Source organism: Heteronotia binoei, chromosome 4, assembly GCF_032191835.1.
Source record: "Heteronotia binoei isolate CCM8104 ecotype False Entrance Well chromosome 4, APGP_CSIRO_Hbin_v1, whole genome shotgun sequence".
Taxonomy (NCBI): domain Eukaryota; kingdom Metazoa; phylum Chordata; class Lepidosauria; order Squamata; family Gekkonidae; genus Heteronotia; species Heteronotia binoei.
Genome location: NC_083226.1, coordinates 163,042,412 through 163,066,591, shown reverse-complemented (window position 1 = coordinate 163,066,591; position 24,180 = coordinate 163,042,412). Strand labels below are relative to the sequence as shown.

Genomic DNA, 24,180 nt, shown 5'->3' with positions numbered 1-24,180 from the left:
GAGTTAATTATATCGAGTCGGTTGAGTAATAAAGGAAATTGGTGCTTGTTTGGATATGCTCCCTGCCAGTTATCTTCATATTGTTTTCCAATCTCCACATATCAGAACAGTTTTTTTTTTTTAAATCTCTGTGGGCAACACTCTTAAAAATTCAAGCGGTTCATTGAAGTCTTGACATCATTGTATATATATGGCAGTGGAACTGGCTGGTCACTTGACTTGTTCATAGTCTGAGCATAATCTTATCTCCTGAAATTTCTAAGAACTTTTAGGGTTTTTTTTTTTTAAAAAAAAAATGCTAAGCAATAATAATATGCTTGAGAATGGGAGAATCCTTTAGTCAACCGTGAACATTAATGCACCCATTTTTATCTAAATAAGGTCTGTTTAAAGTACAGGTTCTACAGTGGAATACACATTTGTTCTCACTTAAACTTATATGGACTCTGCTCTATTGTGAATTTATTCATAATGGTTTTAATCCACCTCCACATTTCAGAAACTTATTAACAAATTAAAAAAAAAAGCATTTAAAGTTTACTGCTACTGAACATATTTACAATTTTCAACACGCACACACAGCTAATCAAAATGTTTATGGATATGCAGAAGGTGGTTCACATGGTAAACTATCATATTTGTTCTTTATGTTTTTCAGAAACATAAAATTCAGATTCTTGTATCTCACTATTTCATTTAAATGAGATTTTGTTTCAACCACACAGTTTAAAAAAAAACAAAAAACGGATACAATGTATTAAAACACATAATAACGAGAGTCTACATGTAAAAATATAACTTTTACATACACAATTTCAAAATAATGATACGTTTGCCATTTTGTTGCATAAAATTTACAAATGTATTTTTTTCATTACTATGTAACTGGCAAAACAGGAGAACAGATGGAACGTCTAGACCGTTTTCAATGGACTTATGGCATTTACTCAGTGCTGATAGGTGGAAAATCTACTCGAACAGGGAGATTTCATTTAAAAATACATGCCAAGTTTGTGTGGCTGTTAAAAAAACCCTCAAAAAAAGCCAGAAGCTGGAACTGGAGACAAAAGGATGCTGACAAAAGACTTAATTGGGAGCACTATTTGTTAATTGTTCTGTACACCAGAGTCGATTGTTAGAGAAATCACTATGGATACTGGTTCTGTTGAGCCCATATTTCAAAGCTAGTTTCCGGATGAGTTGCTGTGCCATAGGTTTGATCTATGCTTACTATTTTATATATGTTAATTAAAAACTTGATTCATACTGGCCAGAGAAATACTGTTCTACTCCCCCTCCTCAAGAAAGTGCAACTTAATGCTTTAGAACTGGTAAGGCTTGTTCTAATGCTTCATGACAATTGAATATTGGCATTTTTTTATGAATGAAGGAGGAGGCAGCAAATGGTCTACTTTTCAGCACTCCACTTAATTTAAAAAAACAAAAACAAAAATCAAAATCTGTCACACAACTTGCAGTTTTCCCATTTGAACCCTTTGTCCCCCCCCCCTCCCAAATCTGACCATGTATTCTGAAACGCCTCACTGCATACTGTATTTAGGCTACACACATTAAAGTTAACACTTCTACTGGTTTGTTAATTCACAGCCACCTTTGATTATGTTATGTTTCCGATGATATAAACATTGGAAGGCACAGTGGTAACATTGTAGCATTCTAACCTTGTACCTCTGAAAAAAATCCCAGAAATAGGGTCTTAATGAGAGCAAAGTTTACGACTCGGCCCCAAAAACGGTCTGGACCAAGTCTCGGCAAGGTTGCTTGCAGCTTCTCCTCCGCACATGACGTGATCGGTCAAGTTCCTGTATTCTCCCCAAAAGACCGAAGAAACAACTCTCTACTTATTTATGAATGATACAACAACAGGGTCAGCGTTTCATCCTGATCTGCCCCTCCAGCAACAGAGTTGGCACTACAGGTTACAATTAAGAACAAAGGAAGGGAGTGGGAGAGAAATAAGACCAAAAATCCCTATTTACAGTAAAATCTTCTTTTAAAAAAGTTAATCAGTACTTTTTTTTTTTACAGGAGCAAAAAAGTCTGAAACCAATGAACAAAAGCTTACCATATTCACTAATTTTAATATATATATATATTTATTTATATATATGTGTGTGTGTGTGTGTGTGTCATAGGTCTATAAGATCCATCTGTTCCTCCTACCCTAAGGAATGGCTAATGTCATCACTTCAGTTTTCATTAGGACATTTGCTGGTTTTGTAAATACACGGGCAGCAATGCTTCCCTTTTTAATATCCAGTAAGTATAAACACTAGCGGACTAGTACACCAACAAAAATGTTCATTTTTTTTCTTCAGAAGTACACTTTTCATTATTGCAAGTTTACAATTTTTTTTAAATTAAATATTTTTTTTCAGACTTACAAATTAATTATATTTTTTTTTCCAAAAGAAGTTTAGGCACAAATGCATTGTCCCACAGTGTGGAGAAGATTGCCATTCAGTCTCTTGGCTGTGCATTTTTACAGCTTCTGACGTACTGCTCGAAACATTCTGAATGATATGTTGAAGAGAGGCGTCCCTCAAGTTGCACTTTTTCCTTTTTTTGTTTGTTTGTTTGTTTCAGAATCGGGAATGCTGAAATCTCGTGCGTCTGTGATTTGTAACTACTCAGACTTGTCTTATTATATTACAAAAAGGGGGGGTTAAGTGTTTATGTGGGGTTTAAGATAATACAGCTGTTAAGGAAGTGGTCTCTGGTTTACATGAAGAAAATGTAGCAACTTGGACCTGTGGAATAAGGGAAAAATAATCTGGGTCAGTGAGGAGACCGAACTTTCATTATTACTGTTAACTTGTTCATGCAATACTTTAATGGTACACAGTGCATTTTCCCACTATCTTTATAATACCAATTTGTAAATAGATTGTTACTCCCATTTTGAAGAAATGAAAAGCTAATGATTACTTGAGTTGTTCATGTCCAAGATCAAACCGTACCCACCTCACCCCCGGTCACACTAACTCATTTTAGTCTCATATTAGACATGTTGTGGAACAATCCAATCCAGATTACTGCAAATTCCTACAAAACGGATGTGTGTAAATTAAAGCTGAGCAGCAGAGCTTTTTTTGTAGCAGGAACTCCTTTGCATATTAGGCCACACACCCCTGATGTAGCCAATCCTCCAAGAGCTTACAGGGCTCTTCTTACAGGGCCTACTATCATCTCTTGGAGGACTGGCTATATCAGGAGTGTGTGGCTTAATATGCAAAGGCATCCCTGCTACAGAAAAAAAGCCCTGCTGAGCAGCAGGAACCCTTTCTCTACCTACCCCCTTCTCCCCACCTCCCAAAACTACTTTCAAAAAGCCATTTCCTCAAGGTGGGATGCTGTAGTAGAAAGAGACTGCCACTAGAAGAGAAATCATGAAATAGTAGTGGGGAGAATGGGACTGCAGGCTTAAGAAGGACTTGGTTCTCTCCTCCTATCTATGTTGCACTTGTTTATCTCCCCTCCAACATACACCTTGTAGGAATAGTCTCGACAAACAGGTATCCTGCTGCCCTCCTGAAATTATGACTATTTTGATGGAGGGTTGCTTTTGTGACAAGCAATCCCTCATTCTGTTCAGTTGCAAGGGCACATGCAGTTGTCTGAATTTGCTCTTGGTTCTCCGTTCTGTTATCAGCGTGGAGGACTGGTACGTCTCCTTTCACTGCTCCTGTGACTGATCCCACACAAATTGGGAGGAGGTCGGGCTGCAAGCCAGTAAATACATTAATGCCAAGATATCCCCTTTCCCTCTGAACAAGCTAAAGAGGATCAAACAGTTGTTACTGAGACTTAATAACCAAACTTGCCTTTTTTCTTTTTTTTTACATCTGTCCCATATGATTAGATGTGTCTCCCATCCCAGGGTGGGGTCCTGCCAAAGAAAGCGGAGGAGGGTCCGAAGATACTTTCTCTTCTTCCCTTCTTTTCAGACATGCTGCTTTAGGGTTCAGATTCCTTTCTGCGAGACCAAAACGAAAGACTGTTCTGAGCACATGAATTATATTTGGCAGCTTATTTTGCAGTCTCAATTTCACTTGCCACCTTCAGTCCTTTAACCACACCTATCCATAACAACACAATACACACATATCGGTACCTCGGGCTTTAACATCTGTCGCTCTTTTTAGGATCAAAGGAAGCCTTTCCTTTATCTGCCCCATCTAAATCCACCTCATCTTGTGAAGATTCTGGATACAGAGCCACCTTCACCTTCAATACTATTGCAAATTCTACCCCAGACCTCCTATGAGAAGAACGGGCTTCAAACAAAAAAATGCATTTTATTGAAATATACTAAGAAGTCTTAGCTTAAATGTTATCTGGTAGCGGGCCCACTGTAGTTTATCAAAAGACAACAATGGGTTGGATCAAGATAGCTTTTCTGCTCACTCCCAAATTCTCCTTCTTACTACAGTCCCCATCCCACATTACTTTTGTCTGGCCATGTCCCATGATTCCCCAGCACAGCCATTTTGGATGGCCAAAGGGGGTCCGTTCTTCCCCTTTTCAGCAACAGAAAATGACTGGATGTCTGTGGAGATGGGAAGACAGAAACAAGGGAACATGTGATGTTTGAATGTAAACTGTACCAAAACATTAGACCCAGTTATATAACTCCGATCTGCTCTCAATTCTCTGGGAGAAATGAAATATTTTATTTAGACAAGTTGTTCGTTGACAGAGAGCAGGTAATTACTTTAAACATGGCGAAATTTGCTTTGCAGGCCATTAAAATCCGGAAACAAGCTATCAACAGTTAGTCAGCCTAAATAGAGATTTTAATTATTTAATAGTAGTTTACTTTTGTGGTGTTTTGTTGACTGATATTGCTGATAATGCCTGTATGAATTTTGATGGGGTATCAACTGATATGAGATCTTTTACTCCTCTTCAATATATTTGGTCAATGACCATAGAAATAAATTATGTATGGATGCAACCCAATGATTTGTGTACAAAGGTATCTGACCAGCCAACTTAACTCTTTTGATGAGAATGACTATAATGCAGAGAAGTCACTAAATGAACATAAGAGAAGCCATGTTGGATCAGGCCAATGGCCCATCCAGTCCAACACTGTATCACACAGTGGCCAAAAATTTATATATATATACATACACACACACACACACACACACTGTGGCTAATAGCCACTGATGGACCTCTGCTCCATATTTTTATCTAACCCCCTCTTGAAGCTGGCTATGCTTGTAGCCGCCACCACCTCCTGTGGTAGTGAATTCCACATGTTAATCACCCTTTGGGTGAAGAAGTACCTCCTTTTATCCGTTCTAACCCTACTGCTCAGCAATTTTATTGAATGCCCACGAGTTCTTGTATTGTGAGAAAGGGAGAAAAGTACTTTTCTCTACTTTCTCCATCTCATGCATAATCTTGTAAACCTCTATCATGTCACCCCACAGTCGACGTTTCTCCAAGCTAAAGAGCCCCAAGCGTTTCAACCTTTCTTCATAGGGAAAGTGTTCCAAACCTGTAATCATTCTAGTTGCCCTTTTCTGCATTTTTTCCAATGCTATAATGCATGCTAACTGGTATACAGCAGATTTGTCAATGAGTTTAGCTGACATAATTTGAAACCTGGGTCCTACTAAACTGGAAACTGTTCATATCCAGCACAAAGTTGAGGGTCCTAAAGAGGGCAGAAAGATATCATAAAAATCAGCTAACTAAATGCATCTCATATCAGGGTAGAGGTATGTAGCTGATCCACATGAAACATCTTTCTTCATTAGAGAAACATGGATGAAGTTTCAACAAGCTGTCATAGGGCAGCCATTTTGTGAGAAGGTGATCCAAGTCAGTGTGGTGCACCCATGCACACGTAAGGGTCCACATGCAATTCCTGGCATCTCAAAATGAAAACATCAGGTAGTAGGTGATGTGGAAGTCCCAACTCTTATATAGGTTTGCCAGGTCCCCAACTCTTATGTAGGTTTGCTGTTGTGGCGAGGGGACTAGGGGGGCATTCAGGGGGGATGGGCAGGACACTGCGCACATAATTACTTCATCTAGAAGAAGAAGAATTGTAGATTTATACCCTGCCCTTCTCTCTGAATCAGAGACTCAGAGTGGCTTACAATCTCCTATATCTTCTCCCACCACAACAGACACCCTGTGAGGTGAGTGGGGCTGGAGAGGGCTCTCACAGCAGCTGCCCTTTCAAGGACAACCTCGGCCAGAGCTATGGCTGACCCAAGGCCATGCCAGCAGGTGCAAGTGGAGGAGTGGGGAATCAAACCCGGTTCTCCTAGATAAGAGTCCACGCACTTAACCACTTACACCAAACTGGCTCACCAAACTCGAAGTGACATTCTACCAACAATGTTGTATGCAATGCTTTGGCTTTTGGGGAAAACCCTATGGGTTTTTTTGTCTTCAAAACCATAGAGTTTGCCCAAAAAGCTTTGCTGTGTTATGACTTTACTTAGTTGGGTGGCATTTGGTGGTGGGGTTTCCCCCACTGGCCAGCTTGCTGGTGGTGGACTGAAGCCCCCAAAAGCAGGGGAACCTCCACTGGGAGCTGGGAGGCATGTGACATACTAATTATATGTGATGTCTTTAGGGAGAGTGAACATGAAGAGAAACCTGGAGAAAGTGATGTAAGCTGAGTAAACTCATTCATAGCTAACTTTTCTTTCTATAATGGACCTCGGGGTCTAGTAAGCCTTAGTAAATACTAGTAAGCCTACTATGCCTTAGTACAGGGGTGTCAAACATGCGGTCTGGGGGCCAAATCAGGCCCCTGGAGGGCTCCTATCATGCCCCTGAGTAACTGGTTGTCATATTTCCTTCTCTCTCTCGCTTCCTTCTGCTTCACCACTTGCTTTGCCAGGCTTGCTCAATCATACTAGAGCTACAAAATCTCTATTTTCTTCATTGGCTGAGGTTCATCCCTTTAGGAGGAAGGAGGGGAGGAATAGCTTGTTCTGCCAGGCTCTCTCAATAGCACAGCAGAGCTACTGAACCAAGCCTCTCTTCCTTCTATTGGCTGAGGCTCCTTCTCCTCCTGGTCCCCTGGAGAAGGAAGGAAATAGCCAGAGCTTCCTTTGCCAGTTCCCTGGATCGCATGGGAGAGATACAAAGAAAACACCTTTAAGACCAACAAGTGCTAATGTTTTAAGCATGTTTTATTATTAAGTTTTTTTAAAAAAAAATTCTTGTGTTTGTCTGTGTGCTTTACAAAGTTTATCTCTCTTCTACCTGGCATTACATTTTATGACACACGTGGCCCGACCCGACAAGGCCTCATTTATGTCAGATTCATCCCTCATGAGTTCGATACCCTTGCCTTAGTAAATAAAGCAGTGTGGGAGCTGGTACCAGCATCTAACTGACCTCTGACTTGCTGCTCTAAGCTGAGAATAACAGCTACGGCTTGATGTAGGATCAGGAGTTTGGTCTGGGGCTTGTCACTCTTCAAGTGGAGCTGCACCATCCGACCCAGCTCCTTGAAGGCCTCGTTGATGTCACGGACACGGAGGCGTTCGCGGGCATTGTTGGCCATTCTCCTTTCTTTCTCGCGTTCTGCCTTTTGCTCTGGTGTAAGATCTTCATCGTCATTATTGCTGAGGGACAAAGAGAACACAGCATTTTCTAGTGGTGTAGAAAAACCAAAGTTCACGTTCAGCTGTTTTACAGAACAAACTTTGCTTTAAAGAGATGCAAGAATACAGTACTTCTTCATTGCTTTGTTCAGCCCCCCAAAGTTGAAACATCCCTTTTAGCAAGACCAGACAAAACATAGCCGAATGCCTTGCAACTTTTTGAGTTCTCAAGAATTCTCCACCAGATTGAATAGTTAAAACAAACAAACAAAAAAAGTGGGGAAGATATTAAGGCATTTGCATTCTGTGCAGGATACGTTTAAAAGTAGATTAGATATAACTTGTAAGGACTATTGTGTTTTACCTCTGTTCTCTCAACCTTTTATGGGACCTGTGTTTGGTGATGGAGAGACATTTGATTGACTGTTGGCTTTTAAGAATTTTAAGAGACTGCCATTTCCTCCAGAAAGTGAATCAGTTTCATCTTATCTAATCAGGTTCTTGTATTTTTTTGTGGACCAAGGCAGCTGCCTATGATCTCTGTATATTTTGGGGGAATACTGGATTTAGCTGTGAAAGAGGAATTCTCCATCTGAGAGAAGAAGAAGAAGAAGATATTGGATTTATATTCCGCCCTCCACTCCGAAGAGTCTCAGAGCGGCTCACAATCTCCTTTACCTTCCTCCCCCACAACAGACACCCTGTGAAGTGGGTGGGGCTGGAGAGGGCTCTCACAGCAGCTGCCCTTTCAAGGACAACCTCTGCCAGAGCTATGGCTGACCCAAGGCCATGCCAGCAGGTGCAAGTGGAGGAGTGGGGAATCAAACCCGGTTCTCCCAGATAAGAGTCCGCACACTTAACCACTACACCAAACTGGGACTCGTCTTTGCTTATGTTGATTTTCTCACGCTTCAGTTACTAGATAATTTGGCATTCACTGATTGGTAATAGTACTGACTACATAGTAGAACATCTAGGGTTGGCAGCTCTGGGTTGGGAAATACCTGGAGATTTTGGGGGTGGGGCCTGAAGAGGGTGGGGCTTGAAGAGAGGAGGGACTTCAATGCCATAGTCCACTTTCCAAAGTGGCCGTTTTCTCCTGATGAACTGATCTCTGTTGCCTGGAGATCAGTTGTAATACCAGGAGATCTCCAGCCACAGCCTGGAGGCCGATACCCCTAAAATAATCTCATTTACTATCATTTTATTCCTGAACCTGAAGCCTGTATAAGGTACCCATGGATTGTATTAATGCTGTCAGGGACCCTCACTTAACTGCGGGCTTTTAGATATTCTTAAAAAGGGACGGACACTTTCACATTTCGGAGAACTGGAAATCTTGTACATTATTTTGTGTCCTTCGGTTGATCTTGGTAAGATTTTTCTGTGGATCAACCTATATGACCCAGGATCACCACACTCTGTAAAAGAAGCAGTTTTATGTGGATGGTAAAGGAGAAGACTTAATGATACAATAACTATATAGCAATATATTTCGTTTTGTTTTAACCTCAGAATATATCTGCTAATACATTTGTTCTGAGGGCTGGCTCAGTTATCTCTCAATACACTGGGCATTTCTCTTACATAACTCAGTTGAAATGAAATATATTTCCTTGGGGGTGGGCACAGGAGGATTTCTTGGTGGACTGTACTGAAAACGGGTACTAGTGTCAGACTATGAACACTGATGGTGGAGCCACAGACATCAGCCAAATTCAAGAAAATAACATGCAGATTTATTTATGTTCAACCCAAGCAAATTATGTTCCTTTCTCCATGATATATTCTAGACTCTACATCAAATGCAGCTTCAAGGTTTATCCTCTTTGCAGATTTTTCATGGATTATTGCTAAAGTGCTGTTGATTTATCCTGTAACTGACCTATACAGCCTACAAAGGAAATACCCAGGAATCTTTCTTGTCATCCCTGGAAGGAATATTTATATCAGTAACCATGCCACTTTGAAGAAGGGGAGATGCTCCTGCAGAGACAGAAATCCTGAGTAAATCCTGCACTTGGCTATTGGGGCTGCCATATGGAATTTCATTCTGTAATTCAGCTTCAGGGATATACAATGTAGGAGGAGGAGAACTTAAAGACCTGAACTCAGCCTAGTAGGTATACACTGCATTCTGCTCAGGCTATTCTGTCACTAGCAGAGCTGCATGTGTTGTTCCTGACTCTGGGGTTCTGATTAGGCAGGCTGTCTTTTACACCTGTAAAAGCAACGAAGGGCTGGAGGAATCACAGGAAAGATACAAAAAGTATACTATATGCTGGATTAGATACTCTGAACTTCGGTGGACGTCTCTGCTCTTTCCAGGGCTTTATGTTTTTGTAAAGAAAAAAGCCCAGCAGGAACTCATTTGCATATCAGACCACCCCCTGACAACCAAGCCAGCTGGAACTGTGTTCCTGCTAAAAAAAGCAGCCCTGGCTCTTTCTCCTAACCAGTAAATCAATATTTTCTTTCATAACTTCTGTTCAGTTCTGGTGAACAGTGCTCCTCTGATTGCCTGCTTTATCTTGACATCACTCCTTCTGGTCTACCAACACCCCAGGTTTGCTACAAACTCTAACTAAAACCCCAAGTGGCATTCATTTCTGATTCAGAACTCTGTTTTTCTACATGTGTATGCGCAAAGATGGTCTGGAATGCCCCGTGCACCATTGCCACAATTCCTGTTATTCAAGTGGCGAAGTCCAAATGGAAAACCAGGTGCATTCATCAAAGGGCTTTGATGATAAAATCGAAATACAAGTGTTCGCTAATGTTTTGCAATATTTCTTGTGCAGAACATGAAGAACAGATGGAGGGCCAGTGGCGATCCAAGCAAAATCACGCATGCTATGGCCACGGATGCCCTTGAGCGAGAAAACGCTGGTCCGCATAAGGATACCAAGCCGTTCTTGGGATCGAGATGTGATGAAATCACTTGGCTCCTTCCGAAAGCTCAACAAAAAGGCCTCAGATGGGCATAAACAGGCCTAGCTCTGTTTAACCCAAACGAAGCTACATTGATTTATCCATTCACAGCTATGCACATAAAAAAAAAAAGGCAGGAGGAAAACATCTATTCCACTGGGCACAGACTGTTACACAAACGGCATCTGTTTTAGGACATTCGTTTACATACACAAATTGCAAGCACATTATCTCTGAATTCATTATCATTTTCCAATTTTTAAAAGCTACGTTGCAGAATTGGTCTAATTTCATTGCCCGAAAGCAATGTAGAGCACTCCTGGAGTACACGCATCCGAACAGATACTCTTAGTACTACCAGAAAGAGCTTCCTTTTTAGCTTTTGGGGTTTCGTCTGGCAGGAAAAAAACACTCCAGAGTTTCTTCCTGTTCTGTTCACTTCATCGAAGTCCAGTAAAGGAATTAAATGAAGCGACACTATTATATACGGTTACCTAGATCTTGACCTAGTAATTGATTTGATATCCTTCTTGTCGTCGTCTAACTTCTTGTCATCCGAAGATTTTGCGTCCTGGAGGTTTTCGTCGCCCTCGTCATCAGATTTGATTTCGGAGCTCCCTGAAGACACACTTTGTCCTTGAAGTCCAGTTGGCATTCCTGTGGAGGAGGGAAATATGTATTAATATATAAGCAGGAAGGAAGGAAGGAATAATAGAATAGAATCATAGAGTTGGAAGGGACCTCCAGGGTCATCTAGTTCAACCCCCTGCACAATGCAGGAAACTCACAAACACCTCCCCCTAAATTCACAGGATCTTCATTGCTGTCAGGTGGCCATCTAGCCTCTGTTTAAAAACCTCCAAGGAAGGAGAACCCACCACCTCCTGAGGAAGCCTGTTGCACTGAGGAATCACTCTAACGGTCAGGAAGTTCTTCCTAATGTTGAGCTGAAAACTCTTTTGATTTAATTTCGACCCATTGGTTCTGGTCCTACCTTCCGGGGCCACAGAAAACAATTCCACACCATCCTCTATATGACAGCCCTTCAGGTCCTTGATTATGGTGATCCTATCACCTCTCAGCCACCTCCTCTCCAGGCTAAACATCCCCAGCTCCTTCAACCTTTCCTCATAGGACTTGGTCTCCAGACCACTCACCATCTTCATCGCCCTCCTCTGGAAGGAAGGAAGGAAGGAGAGCGCTGAAGCAAAAGTGTCAATGAACTTGTGTCCATTTCCCTCAAAAGTCCAACTAGAGCCAAACTTCTGTTTCATTTATTAGGAACAGAATTCTTTTGCAAAAAGGAAGCTTCAGGGAAGCCATTGTTAAAGACAGCTTCCCAGCTCTGGTCTCGTGGCTGAGATCTATTCTGTGCTGCCTTTGGAAGAGATACCAATTTCATTGCCTACAAATCACCAGCTTAAACGTTTCGGAAACAATGATGGTGGGAAAGCATAACCTCTGCACAATCAAGGGTAACTGAAGAGACACGGCTGAACAGAGCAGGAAGCTGCTTCCAGCAGCACCTCTCCAGAAGTAGTCTAGATCTGGCCTTTGTAAATAAGGAGGCCTTCTCAGTTTACAGCCAAAGAAATACGAGTGCAACATAATGGTTTTGCCTATCAGCACATGAAATCAGTGCCCGCCTCCTTCCCAGGCCTTTGCAAGGCCACTACAAAATCATTTCAGCATATTCAGGTCCCAGCCAAGTCTAGCACATGGTGTGTAAATAGACAAATACACCTTTGGGTCCTTGTTCAGGTATAACGGATTCTTCTAAAAGATTGCTTTTCTCTTTACAGAATTTGCACCCCACCTTATTCCTTGGGCTCTCGGTCTGTTACACAATCATTTATAATTTTGTAAGAAGTTTATTGGCAGTTTTCCCCAGAGACTCAGTGGTACGATGGAGACACTGCTGTGCGCATCCATACTCCATTTTGATTTTTTTTGTCTAACCAGGAGCTATCATTTCTGGCTGAACAGATTTTGTAGGCTTCCTAATGTGCGAGAAAAAGCTGCAAAAACAACCGTAGGTGATAAAGGACCAAAATAAGTGATTCTGTGCGTCATGACAGCTCTGCGATACCATACTTTGGTGCAGAAGAAGAAGAGTTGGTTTTATACTCCACTCTTCACTACCCGAAGGGAGTCTTAAAGTGCCTTACAATCGCCTTTCCCTTCCTTTCCCCACAACAGTTACCCTGGGAGGTAGGTGGGGCTGAGAGAGCTCTGAGAGAATGGCTGTTGAGAGAATAGCTCTGAGAGAACTGTGACTGATCCAAGGTCGACCAGTTGGCAGCATGTGGAGGAGGAGAGGAGAATCAAACCCGGTTCTTCAGATTAGAGTCTGCCGCTCTTAACAACTACACCAAGCTGGCTCTCTGTGCAGTGGTCAGCATGTTGGAGCAGGATCCGGAAGCTCCAGGCCTGAACCCCCCTCTGCCATGGAAGCTCCCAGTCCCACTCTCTCAGCCTCACCTACCTCACAGGCAGGGATGGAATTCTAGCAAGAGCTCCTTTGCATATTAGGCCACACACCCCTGATGTAGCCAATCCTCCCAAGAGCTTAGGAGGCTCTTTTTTGTAAGCTCTTGGAGGATTGGCTACATCAGGGGTGTGTGGCCTAATATGCAAAGGAGCTCCTGCTAGAATTCCACCCCTGCACAGGATTCTTTAATGATAAAACAGAGGAGAGGAGAGAATAATGTAAGCCACTTTGGTTCCCCACTGGGGAGAAACACGATGATGTATGAATTGATTAAATAAATAAATACGGTTCATGTATGCATTTCACTTTATTATTGTTGTTGTTGTTCCACCTTTCTCAAATGGACCCAAGGTGATTTACAAGTACGGTAAGGAAGAAAACTTTCCAAACAATCACTAAGCAGGTGATAACATACTCTAACATTTGGAACTAACAGAAAGATTTCTTATAAAACTAATTCAGTTGGACTGGAATTGTAGAACGGGGGAAAGGGGGGAAAAGGAATCCCACAAGCCAGTATATGTAAGGCAACAAACCATCAGTGTAGGAAAAAACTTTATCCTTAATAAAAGCCAAGTCCTGAGCTGATCCATTACATCGCAGCACCCCATGCCCCCTGTCATGGACGCTCGCTGGGTGACCTTGGGTCAGTCACTTCCTCTTAGCCAAACCGACCTCACAGGGTCAACTGTGAGGATAAAATGGAGGACAGTGGAGAAGGATGTAAGTCACTTTGGGCCCTCACTGAGGAGAAAGGCAGAGAATAAATGAATAATGGTGGCCCCTCCCCGGTGAAATTAACTCCCCTTGGAGATCAGGGCCGTGCTGCGCTTCCACAGGGCCTGCAAAATGAGCTCTTCCGCCAGACTTTTAGCTAAGGTGGCAGATGCCATTTTTTATTTGGCCTCCCCCCCCACCACCGGTGCTTGAGATTGAATGGCCTATGTATTGACCTGAGTCATCACGCCTGTTGAGATGCTGCTAGTCGTTGTTTTTTTTTTTTAGTGAACTATCTGATATTTTACTCTATTTTACTGTATTTCAAGTTATCTAATTGTTTTTAATTCTTGTTGTGACCTGCCCTAAGCCTGCTTTGGTGGGAGGTGGGATATAAATCAAATTAACAGTAGCAGCAACAACAAGTTCAGTTGTTTTTATTGGCAGGTTCCAGCCCGATTGGCCACCTGTTATCACCAGTCACCAATCAATTCTTTAACAATACCAGAGCGGGCAAATAATCACTGCATCCTTGCAAGTGCATTCAGAAGGACACAGCAGGAAGAATTAGGTGTGACTTACTACACATTGGGACTTTCTGTATCTCAGAACTCCCGATTCACTGCATCCATTCCAACGATCTGACTGGGGTGTTCATGTAAGGATATATCTAGTCTAGACTCCATAACAACACTCGCTCATTGTGGGCATCACCTTGCAGACCTGAATGAATTTAACTTTCTCAGCTAATCATTCACGTCAATTAAATCGCAGCACTATAAAATGAGGCCAATATCCCTCCAGCCGCACTGGCCGGGCAACGTGAAGGAACGTTTTGTTGATACTATGAGGCTTCTGACAATTCCGCACACAGATTTGCCCACACAATTGCCAAGGATTAACGTACAGGCTGTAGTGTGGACGCCGATGCTATTGAACTCACCTCTGTACGGATCTTGAGGCGGGTTTAAGTCGGGGGACGTAGCAGACTGCACTGGCAACTGTGGAACGGGGACCTGGTTTGGCACAAGTGAATGGCTGCCGCGGAGACCAACTGCATCCTCCCGGTGAGCCCCGACCTGTAATGGGAGAGCGAGGGGAGGCTAGTCATATGCAAAGCTTATGTAAATGAAGGGAACAAAAACTGAAAGCTCCAGAGATGGTATGGGAAGATGCTGGGGGAGGAAGGGGCAGAATGTGGCCATTTCAAAATAATGGTAAGGTTCCCTCATAGCTCTTCACTAGAGGGCGCCGAGGCACTGCTATAGGTCCACATGGTATGTATATGCAAAAACACGTCACACTCAGCAAGACGCTGCGCGGCACATTTAGTGACAAAATAAGGCAGAGGAGCTCAGGTAGGTAAAACGTCAAATTGCCTCTCCCAGGGTGCTGATGTAGAGAGCACTGATTCGTACCCATCTGTCTTCTATCATGTCCGCCAACAGATCTGACAATTATCTTAATGCCCATATGCTTAATTGTGGGCTTTTCAATTCCCCCACTACCATCAGAAATCCTGCAGGAATTTCAATTTGGCATCCGATTTTCATTTCAGGGGATAAGATTCTTGGGCCTGTCATTCCCACCCCCCCTCCCCCCAGTTTCATAAAGCCAGCTAAAGCCAGCGACAGTGGAAGCTACTGACATGTCTGCGGTGGCCCCCGTTTGGAGCAAAACATAGTAATTTCTAAAGTTCACTGGGCTTTCCAAAAATTAGAAGTCCAGGCTCATTGCAAATCAATACTCACTTCTAAGTCATTCACAACAGAAAGCCAACTCCAAAGGAGCACTGTCCTTGCCAACGCCACAACTGCTGATAATACATCGATAAAGGTTTTATTAAACACACCTGTAATGCCATCATTGTAGACAAGATGGCATCAGTGTAATGGGGGCCATGATAATAGAAACACCTTTTTGTGTGTGTGTGTATCCAGGACTTTTTTTGTAGCAGGAACTCCTTTGCATATTAGGCCACACACCCCTGATGAACCAATCCTCTAAGAGTTTACTGGGCTGTTAGTACAGAGCCTACTTTAAGCTCTTGGAGGATTGGCTACATCGGGTGTGTGTGTAGCCTAATATGCAAAGAAGTTCCTGCTACAAAAAAGCCCCGTCTGTATCACATGTATGTTAAAGCTGCTACCAAATTACTTAGGGAAAGACAGCTGCTTATTGCGCAATACAACCCCGTGACTGTTATTGGCTGTGGGGAAACATAACAAATGTTTGCATAATCAGGAATCTGGTGAAATGGGAAGGCTGTATCATGATAACAGCAGCATCCACAACACACCAGGCATTGTAATAAAATAATTTTATATATAGAAACCAGGCTCTGCCAGAGGGCTTACAAGATAGAACACATCAGGGAGGAAATGAAGTAAGGAAAAGCCAGAGTGTGAAGCCACCCCTACTAAGAGGGCTCTTAACAAATGAAGAGGGATGCTCAGTGTGGCATATGGATCCACCAATCAGGTGGCAAGTGGATCTACCAATTAAGTGGTGTGCCGCTCTACCGATCTGGCCCGCTTTTGGGACTCTGATTCTTCCATGGTATCATTCACCAATTGGCATTTGTGGAGATTAAGCCAACTGAGGAATGCTTCTAATCAGACATACAAGACAATATAGTATAATTGTTACCAGTGAGGCTGGACTGAGAGGCAGATTAAAGAGAATTCTGTCAAAGAAGAATCAAAGGGGGGTGGGAGTCCTTTCCAGACATAATGCACTTAATCAAAAGCAAGTGTGTAAATGACAGCTCTTTGCCATTGTTTGAAAAAAAAAATTAAATTTCAAGTTCATGACCTCTTAGCCGGATGGGGAACTGTGCACAGGCAAACAGGTAGTGCGTATGGGTATTTCCCCAACAGCTGAAGCTTAAGAAAATACTTTAGAGTTTTCAAATGTTGCATGGGGGGGGGAGGGGGGACCATTGGAGGTAGAACACAAATGACGAGGCCAATGTTGAGTTTGAAAAGTACAACAGTGTCAGCAGCTTGAAACTCTAAGGCAGGTGTGGCCAAACTTGCTTAATGAAAGAGCCACACAGAATAAATGCCAAATGTTTGAGAGCTGCAAGACATGAACATCAGGTGCTTGAGGGAGGGAGGGAAGGAAGGAAGGAAGGAAGGAAGGAAGGAAGGAAGGAAGGAAGGAAGGAAGGAAGGAAGGAAGGAAGGAAGGAAGGAAGGAAGGAAGGAAGATGGGGGAGGGAGAGGGGGAAAGAAAGCAACTTTAATTTCAAATGCATCTTCCAAGCCCCTGGCTGGCTTGGCAAAATGACTTAAAGAGACATGTGCCTTCTCCAAGCTGGCCGATGGGGCGGTGGGGGCTTCAAGAGCCGCACAATATGTGTGAAAGAGCCACATGCGGCTCCAAAGACACAGTTTGGCCATCCCTGCTCTAAGGAGTACCGCCTGGCCCCACAGTTGCCAAACTGGAGGCAAGAGAGAAGAGGAGGAAATGGAGCCCAGAGTAACTGAACTTTCCAGGAGGTTACTTTATGGAGAGGGAATGGGCGCCACCACCCCATCCTCTACTCACACTAGTCGCTGTCCAAGACTTTATAATATGCTTCCCTATCAGTGTCTAAGAGGAAGAGAATGAAGAAACAACACAAGCACATGGTGTCAAAACCTACCCACCCAAAAAAAGGGAAGGAAAGGCTCTTCATGGATAAATAATTGCATGGAGAAGGCTACATAAAACCTCGCTGCTCTTTTTCTCCCACCGTTATAATGCTGTTATATTACAGTGAGGGGAAATGTTGTAATGCAATCAACAATCACGCTTTAAAACTTTAGCGGATTGCTCAGGGATCAGCCTGAACGGGGCAGGAGGAAGGTGAACACGCAACCCTGATGACACAAAAGGCAGCAAGAAGCAAAATTCGAAATCAGGAATTCCCCACTGGAAAACTGCGAGTTCAGATCTGAAGGGAAAAAACTGCAGAAAAAGTGGATTCGGAAAGGGGGGCACGAAATTCGGATCTACTCTTCCGACTCTATGATCCCTTCCAACTCTATGATTCTATACTCCTAGGGAGGCAAAAAGTTGTATGGAAAGTTTTAGAAACTTTGGCTATATAAGAACACTAATGTGAAGGTTTGCACTTGTACAGAAATGATCTTTGTTGGTCATAAAGGTGGCACGGGACTCAAACTTCATTCCACTGCTTCAGACCAACATGGCTACCCAGCTGAATCTAATACAAATTACTGGCTCTATTGTTTCCTGAACTGCTGTATGCAGAAAGAATACAATTAACTGCAGTTTTTTTTTTATTTTTCATTCCAATCCAATTTGTCTTTGCTGTATCTTTGAGATGCATTATTTTGTTTGAGATGCATTATTGAGCCTTGTAAGCTTGGAGGATTGGCTACTTTAAGGGGTGTGTGGCCTAATATGCAAAGGAGTTCCTGTTAAAAAAAAAAAAGCCCTGACTACAATTCTGTTCCCCTACAAAAGTGTCCTCTTCTGTACTTCTAATCCTTTTATAAATGTGGCCCTGAATGTTTCTTGTCCTGCACATTCTGGGGAATGGTAGAAGCGTGGGAGGCCTTCATGATCTCCTCAGGCAGATCCTTACACAAAGTGGGAGCCACAACACAAAAGGCATATGTGTGGCTAGATTCTGGTCTTTCTCATCTGCCAGGCTGCACCCTCAAGAGGCTTTAGTCAGATGAGAGTCTGAGGCCATTAATAGTTTTGTCGATGGTAGCTAGTACCTTGAACTGACCACAGCAACTGATCGGTAACCAACTGAGGGATTGCAGAATGGATGTGATATGTACATTTTGCCTAGCTCCAAATAGCAACTGAGCTGCAGAGTTCTGCAGCAACTGGAATTTTTTGAGTTGACAACAAGGGCAGACCCCCGTAGAACAGTGCTCCCTCTATGCTGAGTTAGCATAAGCTAGCTCACAGTTTTTAGCCTCCAGCTCACACATTTTTTTTTTGTCTTAGCGCAGGAAGGATGGCCCCAGAGTAAACCAATTTATGCAGTAGTCAAATCACTCATTCACAACTTTAATGCCACTCGCTCATAAAGTAGAAGTTTTGCTCACAAGATTCCACATCTTAGAGGGAGCATTTATGTAAGAGTGTATTAATCCGGCCTCAAAGTTACTGTGGCACTGATCTGTGTGACGAGATCAGCTAGGATTAAGGTAAAAAGTCATCTTCTGGTCTAAATGGAGATGGAAGAAAGTATGTTTTTTGCAGCTGCATTAGCTTGCTTCTCCAGTAATAATGCTGGGTCCAGAATAGCCCCATAGGCTCGTAGGTGGGTCAGCAATTGTCAGACAGACCCTTTGAAGAAATGCACTTTTTTCTTTGGAGGTCTGAAATGAGCAAAACCTTCTCTCTGAGTTTTAAAAGGCAGAAGTCAATTCAGTTGCTTTCCTCAGGCCACCTTCACACAAATGCTAATAGGTCTAGACCAGGGGTGTCAAAAACACGGCCCGCGGGCCGGATCAGGCCCACAGAGGACTCCAATCAGGCCCTCAAGCAACTGGCTGTCATCTGCTTCATTTTCCCTTGCCTGCTTTTTTCAGTCGCCATTTTGTGTTTCTCAGATAAGCTAGGCAGCAAAGCAGCCATTCCCTCTCCCCCCTCCCTTTCCTGAAAGGGAGGAGGGAGGAGCAGTCTCAGCCAATGAGGGAGTTTGGCTCTATAGCTCTGCTGGGTGATTAAGTTTGCCAGGCTCAATTAATCACCCTGCAGAGCTACTGAGACAAGCCTCTTTTCCTTCTAATTAATGGCTGAGGCTCCTCCCCCTCCTCATGCCTGGGGACGGAAAGAAAGAGCCAGAGCTTCCTTTGCATAAACCCCAACACCAGGAGAGCTACAAAGAGTGCTTTTAAGACTAGCAACATTTTAGTGAAGGTATGAGCTTTTTGCCTTGCTACAGAGAGAGAAAGAGTTTTGTTGGGCTTGTTATGGGTGTAACAGGGTTCCCCTCCTCTTTTTCACTTTACTCATGCCCTCCAGTCTTTCTCAATAGGAAAGCATGTGGACTATTTAGAGGAGAAATATCAGCATTAGGCTGAGAGTGTGTTCCACCCCAGGTTTATCCAGCAAATTTTCCTTAATTTTTCGTTCACATTTTCCTTTGATTGGGGGTCTTGAATTTAGACTTCCCAGACAGTAGGCTGACACTGACCATGGTACATGGCTGTCCCTCTGTTCTTGTAGTTGTTTTTTGTGGGGAAGTTGTATTTTTTTTAGTTGTAGTCATTTTTCTGGGGAAAATTATAGTTTTTTTGACAAGCACATAGCCCTCAGTCTGTACCATGGTGTCTTCACATGTTCTTGCCTAGTACGTGAAGCAACTTCTGTACAAAAGCTCACAATGCCCAGCTGCTTCATGTTCCTCTGAGTCTTAGGCTCAAAGCATTGACCATGAGATGTCTGTAATGAATGTCAATGAATCAAAAGTAGGTTTGCAACTTACAGATGTGCACACCTGAACAGTACATACTCAAGACTGGTACAGCACAGACATTGTCTGAAGTTTTTGATGCAATAATTCATAGCAAGAGGTGACATTTATCAGGGACTGTAAAACAAAATATCCCAAGCGTGCTGATATTTTAAGCATGTTTTATTTTAAGTTTTAAAAAATCTTTAATCGTGTGTCTGTGCCTTTTATAAGGTTTATATGTCCGCTACCTGGCATTACATTTTATGATACACATGGTCTCATTTATGTCAAATCCGGTCCTCATAGCAAATAAGAACATAAGAACATAACAGAAGCCATGTTAGATCAGGCCAATGGCCCATCCAGTCCAACATTCTGTGTCACACAGCGGCCAAATATATATATTTATACACACACACACACACACACACACACTGTGGCTAATAGCCACTGATGGACCTCTGCTCCATATTTTTATCTAACCTCCTCTTGAAGGTGGCTATGCTTGTGGCCGCCACCACCTCCTGTGGCAGTGAATTCCACATGTTAATCACCCTTTGGGTGAAGAAGTACTTCCTTTTATCCGTTTTAACCTTTCTGCTCAGCAATTTCATCGAATGCCCACGAGTTCTTGTATTGCGAGAAAGGGAGAAAAGTATTTCTTTCTCTACTTTCTCCATCCCATGCATTATCTTGTAAACCTCTATCATGTCACCCCGCAGTCGACGTTTCTCCAAGCTAAAGAGCCCTAAGCGTTTCAACCTTTCTTCATAGGGAAAGTGTTCCAGCCCTTTAATCATTCTAGTTGCCCTTTTCTGGACTTTCTCCAATGCTATAATATCCTTTTTGAGGTGCGGCGACCAGAACTGCACACAGTACTCCAAATGAGACCGCACCATCGATTTATACAGGGGCATTATGATACTGGCTGATTTGTTTTCAATTCCCTTCCTAATAATTCCCAGCATGGCGTTGGCCTTTTTTATTGCAAACGCACACTGTCTTGACATTTTCAGTGAATTATCTACCACGACCCCAAGATCTTTCTCATGGTCAGTCTCTGCCAGTTCACACCCCATCAACTTGTATTTGTAGCTGGGATTCTTGGCCCCAATGTGCATTACTTTGCACTTGGCCACAATGAATCGCATCTGCCACGCTGACGCCCACTCACCCAGCCTCAACAGATCCCTTTGGAGTTCCTCACAATCCTCTCTGGTTCTCACCACCCTGAACAATTTTGTGTCATCCGCAAACTTGGCCACTTCACTGCTCACTCTCAACTCTAAATCATTTATGAACAAGTTAAAGAGCATGGGACCCAGTACCGAGCCCTGCGGCACCCCACTGCATACCGTCCTCCACTGCGAAGACTGCCCATTTATACTCACTCTCTGCTTCCTATTACTCAGCCAGTTTTTGATCCACAAGAGGACCTGTCCTTTTACTCCATGACTCTCAAGCTTTCTAAGGAGCCTTTGATGAGGAACTTTATCAAAAGCTTTCTGGAAGTCAAGGTAAACAACATCTATCGGGTCTCCTTTGTCCACATGTTTGTTCACCCCCTCAAAGAAATGTAGCAGGTTAGTGAGGCATGATCTTCCCCTACAGAACCCATGCTGAGTCTTTCTCAATAACTCGTGTTCATCAATGTGCCTACTCATTCTGTCCTTGATAATGGTTTCTACCAACTTCCCCGGTATTGAAGTCAGACTGACTGGCCTGTAATTTCCCGGATCTCCTCTGGAACCCTTTTTAAAAATGGGGGTGACATTTGCTACCTTCCAGTCCTCAGGAACGGAGGCAGATTTCAATGAAAGATTACAGATTTTTGTTAGAAGATCCACAAGTTCAACTTTGAGTTCTTTCAGAACTCTCGGATTTATGCCATCCGGACCCGGTGACTTATTAGTTTTTAATTTGTCTATTAGTTGTAGGACCTCCTCTCTTGTCACCTCAATCTGACTCAGGTCTTTCAGCACCCCTTCCAACATTAGTGGTTCAGGGGTGGGCAAAAAGTTCTCACCTTCCACAGTGAAGACGGAGGCAAAAAATGCATTCAGCTTCTCAGCCATTTCCCTATCCTCCTTCAATAATCCTTTTACCCCATGGTCATCCAAGGGCCCCACTACCTCCCTGGCTGGTTTCCTACTTCTAATATATTTGAAGAAATTTTTATTGTTGGTCTTTATGTTTTTTGCAATATGCTCCTCATAGTCCCTTTTTGCCTGCCTGATCACAGTCTTGCATTTGATTTGCCACAGCCTGTGTTCCCTTTCATTAATGAGTTTGACACCCCTGGTCTAGACAATGGGATGGTCAAGCCCCCTCCCTTCAAGCAGGGAGCTGAGATTTGGAGGTGTTAAATACTAGAGACACTTCAGGAAGGAAATTCTGGAGACTTCAGGAAAAACTTATCTTACCTGTATGCTTGTGAACATTCTCTCTATACTAAATACTAAATACTTTATAACTTTTGATGTTGGCAGTGGTTCTCTCCACCACACAGACCTCCACCATCTTGGACACACTATTTTAAAAGGAGCACCAGGGATAAAGCAGTCAATTGACAAGTGGCTATTCTTCCAAGTGTGCACAAGGCCCGTCCCTGGGGTGACCAGGTGGTGGGCAGCAGGAAACACAGAGGCAAGGCTTCAGAACTTGGAAGGAAAGCTGGGAGTCCTGACTCTCCCAGAAGGCAATTCCTTACAAAGGTCAGGTGGCGGCAGTGGTTAAACCAAGAAAGAAAGAAAAGCCTCTTCCACGTGCTGGGAAGGCAGGGTAGAATAGGGCCATCGAATGTGAGAAGTGCAATGACCATCAAGATCCCAGTCTTCCCAACAAGCACCACCTCCATCAGGATTCCATTTCTAGTTTGTTAACCTGTAGCCATTTAACTTCTGCATCATCATCATCATCATCATCATCATCATCATCATCATCATCATCATCACGGTATTTGGATAAAAAACCCATAAAGCTCGGTTTTGTCAGCATACTAATATCAATTCACTTCGAAACCACGAATCATTTCTCCTAGGGGCTTTACACAGAGACTAAATAGCATGGAATAAGACTGAGTGCTGTGGAGCCGCAGAAGACAGCTCCCACACTAATGACAACTCGTCTCCAGCAACAACTCTCTGAGTCTGATCTGTAAGGACAATTTTAAGCAATCCAAAAAAACTTCCATGGATCCCTACTTCTACCTGCAAATGTTTGAATAAGATGGTGTGGTCAAAGGCAGATGATAAACCCAAGAGGAAGAGGAGGAGGAAGAAGATGATGATATTGGATTTATACTCTGCCCTTCACTCTGAATCAGAGTCTCAGAGTTGCTCACAATCTCCTTTACCTTCCTCCTCCACAACAGACACCCTGTGAGGTGGGTGGGGCTGAGGGAGCTCTCTCAGATGCTGCCCTTTCAGGGACAGCTTTGCGAGAGCTATGGCTGCCCCAAGGCCATTCCAGCAACTGCAAGTGGAGGAGTGGGGAACCCCTGCTCCAGTTTGATGCCATCTGAGGGGCAGTCTGGGAAGTTTGCCTTGAAAGCTTCCAGGCAGTTGAAAGCCAATTTATTCTTGGTGGGATTCCAGTGATGGAGACAAAAGTACAGTAAGTGTAGCTGGTGTAAAAAAAAATCTGGTTCTGGAACCCCTCAGCCTGGTCCGTGTAGCTCCATGTTTCGTATTCTAACTCGGGTGTCGAACTCATTTGAGGGCCAGATCTGACATAACTGAGACCTTGCTGGGCCAGGCCAGGTGTGTCATAAAATGTAATGCCAGGTAGCAGAGATATAAACTTTAGAAAGGACGCAAACACAATTAAAGATTTTTCTTTAAAAAAACCTTAAAACATGAGCACTCATTGGTCTTAAAAGTGCTTTCTTTCTATCTCTCATGTGGGATCCTGGGAAATGGGCAAAGGAAGCTCTGGCTCTTTCCTTCCTTCCCCAAGGAACCAGGAGGGGGAGGAGCCTCAACCAATAGAAGGAAGAGAGGCTT

At 43.1% G+C, this 24,180-nt stretch overlaps 1 protein-coding gene across 21 annotated transcripts in view; it reads right to left on the bottom strand.

Moving 5' to 3' along the window:
* Positions 1-294: 294 nt before the first annotated feature.
* Positions 295-24,180, bottom strand: part of TCF4 (transcription factor 4) — a 568,596-nt gene continuing 544,710 nt past the window's right edge. For 13 of the 21 annotated variants that reach the window (XM_060236144.1, XM_060236147.1, XM_060236137.1 and 10 more), the window contains 5 exons: positions 14,687-14,822; positions 11,030-11,192; positions 7,396-7,625; positions 3,854-3,997; positions 295-2,773 (listed from right to left, as the gene is read on the bottom strand). In XM_060236144.1, coding sequence (XP_060092127.1) covers positions 3,861-3,997; positions 7,396-7,625; positions 11,030-11,192; positions 14,687-14,822 — 666 coding nt within the window. In that variant the 3' untranslated portion in view covers positions 295-2,773; positions 3,854-3,860. Of the gene's footprint in view, positions 2,774-3,841; positions 3,998-7,395; positions 7,626-11,029; positions 11,193-14,686; positions 14,823-24,180 lie in introns of all 21 variants that reach the window. The other 8 variants (XM_060236145.1, XM_060236142.1, XM_060236143.1 and 5 more) reach the window with 2 other exon arrangements.